This window comes from Epinephelus moara, chromosome 20 (assembly GCF_006386435.1).
Source record: "Epinephelus moara isolate mb chromosome 20, YSFRI_EMoa_1.0, whole genome shotgun sequence".
Lineage (NCBI taxonomy): Eukaryota > Metazoa > Chordata > Actinopteri > Perciformes > Serranidae > Epinephelus > Epinephelus moara.
The window spans coordinates 14,180,452-14,187,867 of NC_065525.1; the positions used below are offsets into that span (position 1 = coordinate 14,180,452).

The following is a 7,416-nucleotide window of genomic DNA, read 5'->3' on the forward strand; positions in this document are numbered from 1 at the left end:
GTCAATGTTACACAGACACGAATCCAAGCATGCCAGTTTACCACCACTTAAATATATATATGTATATGTATATACATATATATATATATAGATAGATAGATATATAGATAGATAGATAGATATACATATATATAAAATGGGTTTGGTATTTTTGACAAAACTTTGATGCTCATTATCCCAAACCCAAACCTCAGAGTTAAAAATTAATTTTAAAATTGTTTTGGTTTGTGACATTTCCTGACCCACAGATTAATATTTAACCTGGAACGTGCCCTTTCTGCCTGTTTGGCATGTTGCACATTCAGCTGTGAGTGACATGATCGCCAGTGCTGCGTGCATGTGACAAGGAAAGAGTGCTGTGACATTGCTGTGAGGTTATAAAACCACACCAAGCCTGGAGAGCTGGCCTGCAGCATGATGGCTTCACTTTGACCACGACAGGTATGGTAGGAGTATGGTTTTTACATACAATATAATGTGTGTAAAGTGTAAATTGTATTGTGAATTTTATCGTGATTCACCTCGGCTTGTATTGTAAGCTTTTGGAGTCATGATCTAAATTTGGGTCCAGACCTCTTTCAGTCCAATCACACATGAGGTGGGTAATCTCCATAATTAGATTGCTTGAAAATCCCTTTTAAACAGGTTCTTATGCAGTCTATAAAGCTGCATTATTATTATTATTATATGTGTATTTTTCATCAATGGAAAAATGAATTGAGCTAAATCCTTTCATGCATGGTAAATCTAATCTGCTTCCACTGACTGTGGTCCAAAGAGATGACAAACAGCTTACAAATTTGTATTTCTAATATTTCCTTCTCTTGATAGATCACTGTTGTGAAAATTTCTTACAGACTATTCAAGATGTCCAAGAATGGCATTCTGTTATAATCAGTCTGCTTCAATAAAGATGTTGTCCAGATGATTTTATGGTGCTCATAAAAAAGACACTGTCATGAAAAGATGAATCCAACCCCTTTGAACTTTGATACTGTGGTCACATGTGCAGTCTTGCTGGAGGGAGAGCTGCTGTAAGTCCTCAAAGAATGAGAGTGTGCTAAGATATACATTGTTAAAGGAAAGTCTTCTCAATGAATGTGTTCCTTATGAATGAAGTTACATCACCATCGTCAAACAAAAACAAGCCATGCCTACACTATATGCAGTGTAATGATTAGTCAGTATGTTTATTACTGTGGTTATGTTTTGCTCTAGTTGGATGAGTTCCAACTGTGACTGGATTATAAAAATACATGTTACATCAGACTTACATGACCTTTGGTCACCTGAGGAGGAAAAAGGAGGAAAACAGTTAGAAAACCTGAGACTGAGTAATAAATGTACTGATTATTATTATTTGTGTCCATGCAGGCTACTCTATATTATTGTTTCAGTGAGTCTGGGAGCTTTTTCTGTTTTGGAAAAGATGAAAATGTTTACTGTTTTTGTAATCAGCAAGAGCAAGTCTAACTGAAATCACCCTACAATATAAGATAAAAATTCCTCTCTATTAAAAATTACATTTTACAAAGGGTGGTATTTGTTGCATTAACATGTCAGTGTTTATACTAGTGGAACAACATCATGCTGTCCCCGGTAGTGAACTGCACCATAGAACCCTCATGTCGAAACAAACAATGAATTCCTTTTCTATATTTGCACTGTGTGCGTATAACTGATCATAAATTATAAATGTACAATTTTCTCAGTTTTCCCTTACAAGAAGTTTTTGAAAAATATCTCTGCACACCTGAATGTGTGACAGGTGCGTCGGAGGAGGTGCAATCTGGAAGACAAAGAACTCCCGCACACTGTCTCACTTAGTGCTGAAATATGTATTTGATTACACCTGATGAAGGTCTGACAGATGGAAACGTTGTTACCATAATCAGATAAATATTTCAGCAGTGGGCGAGACAGTGTGTTGAGTTCTTCTCTTTGTTTTTAAGGCTTGCAAGAATTTACCTGACAAGAGGACAAAACACAGACCATTAGTACCAAAATGGCTGATAATACATAAAAAGAGCTAGACAGCGACAAGTGTAACAAGCATTGTTAGGCTAGATACATTACATAACCTGCTACTTTAACAGCAGAATAAAACATCACCATGGCAACCAACACAGAAATGTATAGACAATCTCAACCACAGCTACAGACCACAAACACAGACCTGTCTGTCTGAATGGCATTCTCACAGATTTTTGTACTGTAAAGTCCTCCTCAATCTGCTTTAGGTATAACTAACTAACTAACTAACTAGGTATCCCAATGTGCTCTTCAAATTCAGAAAGTTTAGCGTGATAGCTTGGCAGTCACAACCTTGATAGGAATTATCATAAAGAAGCAAAGAGGCCCTGCTGATTGTAAAGGTTTCTCAATGAAGAAGTAGCAGAAATAGTAGAAGTCACTGCTGGAAGATCAACCAGGAGCATTTTAGCATGTAGCCAGAGCTGTTGGTCATGCAGCATTGTGGGAGTTTTGATTTGGGTCACTTAGCCTGAGGTGGTGCATTAAATGCATGATCAATGTAGATGAAACCATTGTTGTTGTTATTGTTTTTGCTTATGCCCAGGTACAATATCGCAGGAATCAAACAAAACTGGACTGTCACCCAGGAGACCACAGTTTGTGTCCTGTGTCAGACCAAAAGTGTGTCATGTATCAGTTCAAGGAAGACCCAAATGCAGACTGTCAGGCAGGCTGAAGTTATAACTAAAAGCGAGTTTTGATACAGCAGATAAAAAACATCCAGATACAGTACAAATGAAAGCAGAACAAAAACTAAACTGAAAACCACAGCTGGAGTAGGAGGACATGGGTAACAGAAGGGAAATGTTGATTGGCTAACAACAAGGGTGTGGATGGGAACACTAGGGTGGAGCAAACAAGACTAATACAGAACAGGTGTGAAGGGAGGACTCTGGGAACAGGGAAGGACTAACGAGACAGGTGTGACCGAAAACAGGTGGCAAAATACACAAAGTCAGGAAGTAAAACCAGACACAACACATGAGGAGAGAATCTACAAAATAAAACAGGAAGCAGATTAAACATGAATGAATAACATGAAACAAGGAACATAAACAGGAAACTCCAAAACAAAGCCTATAGGATAGCAGAACATCAACAAATCCCAGGATCATGACACAGTGTTGTTTTAACTTAACAATACTCAATTTACCATGGTCATCACACACTGATGTCACTCATGTTATGCATTCACCTCATCTGACATTAGGTAATAATGAACCTAACCAAGCAGTTTTGTTGCCTAAACCTATCAGCAACCATTGCACAGCATTAACCATGTGTTACATTGTGTTTCAGCTGTGTGTCATATAGATTCACTAAAGAGTACCCTGTGCATCATAATGAGATGCTGAGGGGCATGACAAAGTATCTGTATATGACGACCTGGGGATGAAAACAGGTTGCCACACCAGCAGCTCTTTCTCTACTTCAGCTGCTGATTTATCGCCTTTCTTTTGTTTCATTCCCACACAGTTTATCAGGACTGAATCTGAATCTTTTGTTCTCACTCTGTAATATGTGCGTCTTGACATGTAGCAAAAAATAACTGCTTTTTATGGATACCCTAAAGGAAAGGTACACAGAACACTTTGTTACAGTAAGTAGAGTGCTGTAAAATCCTGGTGTTTTTGTTTACCTAGATTTTTCCAATCAGATAAACATGGACTCCCCAGTGAAAGCTCAGAAGACGAGGGTAGCAGTGGCACCACAAGCAGCCCCTGATGGTGGCTACGCTTGGTTCATCCTGCTCTCCTGCTTCCTGGTCTTTGGCCTTACCTTTGGGGTCATTAAGTCCTTTGGTGTATTCTATGTTGAGATACACCGATACTTTGAAACTACAGCAACAGAAACATCTTGGATTACCTCTATTGCTTTGGCTACCATTCACTTTGCGGGTAATTATCACAGTGTTTTTCTAATATGTATTTAAAATCTCTGTGCTCATAACAAAAAGAATGAAGGACATCAGTATATGTTTTATAGCCCTCAATGTCAACAACATTTTCATCTTTGAAATGACTCTGCAAAACAGACTTCTTGAGGTTCTGACCACCAGGTGGCTCTCCTACATCTTAAAAGACTCTTCAATCAGCTCCAAGTCTTTTCTTGTGTTGAATGAATACTACCGCAATCACACACAAAACTAACAGGAAGATGCAATAACATTGCTTTTTGTGCAAATGTGTGTGTGGGTAAATTGAATTATTATCTGCTGCAAATGTAGGTCTGTCCAGGCAGCAAAGGTACCATGATTAACTTAAAAATTCTGAAACATCTTAAATCTTCTGTGGTTTAACTTAAATTAATAATAATAAAGGATTATATTCCAATTAATCATTTTCATTTAGACATACTGAAAGTAAATAGGACATTTTGCCTGCTGTGAGGTGCATAATAATTCAGTATACTGCTACACTGTTGATCCAAATACACTTACTGTTTATCCTATATGAATTTTCTGTGTGTCCCCCTGCAGCTCCTGTATCATCTGCTCTGAGTGCTCACTACAGCCATCGCTCTGTAGTGATAATGGGAGGACTGATATGCAGCATAGGAGTCATGTTTGGGGCTTTTGCTCGTAACCTAATCGAACTCTATTTAACAGTGGGGTTCCTAAATGGTGAGTGGTTTGAAGCAAACACACACATACAACACAAGCTCAAAAACATACACACAAAACATGATATTCACTGGAATACTTTGCTGCAGGTTTGGGCTACGCAATGACATGGACCCCGTCAATGACCATGCTGGGATTGTACTTTGAGAAGAGGCGTCCGATAGCAAACGCCTTGGCCAGTTCTGGAGAATGCATCCTTTCCTTTGTCCTCACACCTCTGTTCCAGCTGTTGATTGACAGCTACTCATGGAGGGGCGCTTTGCTAATCCTGGGAGGTCTGCAGCTTAACCTCAGTGTGTGCGGGATGCTGCTGAGGTCCCTAAAAGTCACCAGAGACATAACTTGTGAGGTCAGAGCACAGGAAGAAGGCTTGTCCCTGGAACTGCTACCAAAAGACAGCATGGAGCAGAGCAAACCAAGCTGCCTAGAGGAGCCAGGAGTATCTGAGGGGTTAGAAAAGGAGACAATTAGGGCATCTCTTGAGGACCTGAAAAAGATACCTGATTCAACCATAAAAGTACAAGACTCAAACAGCAAAACTGGGATGGCTAAACTAAGCACCAAAATCCTTCGCTACGTAGATTATACACTCATCACTAATGCTCGATTCATGGTCTACTCAATGTTTGGAGTGTTTGCTGCACTGGGTTTCTTTGCCCCAGCTCTGTTTCTGGTTCCATATGCTCGTAGTAGGGGGATTGAGGAGTACCAGGCGGCTGCCCTCGTGTCCATCTCTGCAGTACTGGACCTGTTTGGAAGAGTGTTCTTTGGCTGGGTGGCAAACTTGAGACTGGTTGAAACGGTATGTTAAGTTCAGTGGGTAACCAAAGGAAAAACATTTTGAAAATCACTTATCTGAGGGTAAAGGTATGGCCAAGCTTTGGTATCTACATCATCTAGTATAGCACATGTGATTATATTAATAGAAAGGTTTGACATTTTGGGACAGGAGATTTATTGCTTTCTTGCCAAAAGTTAGATAAGAAGATTGATACCACTATGATGTTGTAACAGTAAATATTAGGGTACAGCCAGTGGCCAATTAGATTAGCTTAGCTTAGCTTAGCGTAAAGACTAGAAGCAGGGGGAAACAGCTAGCATGGCTCTGAACAAAGGTAAGATAGATAAAAATCCATCTTCCAGCTCACTAATAAATATCCTTTACCTTGTTTGTTAGATATCCCTAGCCTGGAGCAAGATGACAAAACGGGAGCGTATCTATGTTTCCCGGGTTCTATTTTCCCCACTTAACCCTGCAAAAAAGGTTCTATGTTCCCCACTTACACAAAAAAGGTTCTATGTTTCCCGGGTTCTATGTTCCCCGCTCAACCAAGCAGGAAACATAGAACCCTTTTTGGTTGAGCGGGAAACATAGGGATGACCCCTGACAAAACTCCAGGACTCCAAGATATAATCCAACACATATGCAGTAGGTATTTTTTTTTACCTTAAAGCAACTCTTACCTTTCTTTCACACAGCACTTAGAAAAAATTTGAACATCCACAACTCCCGCCTCCCTCCAAAGTCCCATCCTCCTCCTCCTCCTCCTGCAACTCCACCTCCCTCCATTACGTCCTCATTATAGACGTAGCCATAGGCAAGGTAACGTTAGATACACGGAAAAGGAGAGCAAGTGTAATGTTACAACAAAGACAGTCAAACGCAACCCCGGAGTTTTAAAACTCAACCGGAGTCAGTGATGACTGATGAGTTTTAGAATAAGGTTACAGTGCTAGTAGATAGTAGTGTTAACGTTACTAGTAAGTGGAAACGCACAAGGAAGATAACGTTTATGTTTCAGAGGCTACGCTACAGTAGGCTAACGTTAGCCATTAGCAACTGGATGCTGTGTTGTCATAATGTTATGAACTGAACCAGCACAATAAACAAAATGACATTTTGCATACCCCAAGCAAACAGAAACAAAACATATTTGTGCAACATATAAGAAAGAACATATAGTGCAATAGTAAGATGAATAGGGTCGACATTTCACAGTCAAAAACTCCACATCCTGAGAGCAGAACTGGGAGCTCCTCTTCACATCACAGCACCATGAATTGCTTGTGTATACACCACGGAGCTTACCAGATGATGCTGCCGTCCTGTCTGCTCTGTGTAGTGTTAGCCCTGTTAGGTCAACACCAGAGTCTGATATGTTACCATTCATCCATGTCTCAGTGAACACAAGGACGCAGCAGTCCCTCATTCCTTGGTGAGTGGATCTTCATAGTCGGATGTAATCCATTTTCGTGTCCAGCGAGCGGACATTCGCCAGAAGGACACTGGGAACAGCTGGTTTGATGGGGTTAGCTCTTAGCCTAGCTAACCCTCCGCGCTTCCCCCGCTCCCGCGTCCTGTCACAGCACTGCCGGCGTCTCCCCATCGGGACAGCTCCAGGCAAAACCACGGTCATCTCAGGGCTAGCTCGATGTAGCAGGCCAAGCTTGCTACACATCCTGAGCTCTCTTGGTTGTAGCGTTAGATCTCTGCAGCAGTTTCTAATGTCTGTTAGAAACTCGCTTGCACTGATGAATTTACTTCTTGTTGCATCGTTTCTTTCTTTTGCCAACTGATTTCCCTGTTGGAGCGGCTGGAGGTGGAAGCGGTGGTCCGCATTTGTTTGCTTTTGTTATGGAGAAAAGTTTATATCCACAAGGGTCCCTGTCACTAGTTTATATCCACAAGCGTCCCTGTTACTAATCTGTTTGTTGTCTCAGACTCAGGGGTGGAGGGTGTGTGTGTGGGGGGGGGGGGT

The 7,416-nt window shown here is 40.8% G+C and overlaps 1 protein-coding gene across 3 annotated transcripts in view; it reads left to right on the top strand.

Moving 5' to 3' along the window:
- The first annotated feature begins 300 nt into the window (after positions 1-300).
- The window catches only part of si:dkey-246g23.4 (uncharacterized protein LOC559426 homolog), a 14,678-nt gene continuing 7,562 nt past the window's right edge, over positions 301-7,416 (top strand). Inside the window, exons 1-4 of one of the 3 annotated variants that reach the window (XM_050074089.1) lie at positions 301-441; positions 3,678-3,932; positions 4,514-4,657; positions 4,747-5,459. In XM_050074089.1, the coding sequence (XP_049930046.1) occupies positions 3,698-3,932; positions 4,514-4,657; positions 4,747-5,459 (1,092 nt within the window). In that variant the 5' untranslated portion in view covers positions 301-441; positions 3,678-3,697. The remainder of the gene's footprint in view (positions 442-3,677; positions 3,933-4,513; positions 4,658-4,746; positions 5,460-7,416) is intronic. The other 2 variants (XM_050074090.1, XM_050074091.1) reach the window with 2 other exon arrangements.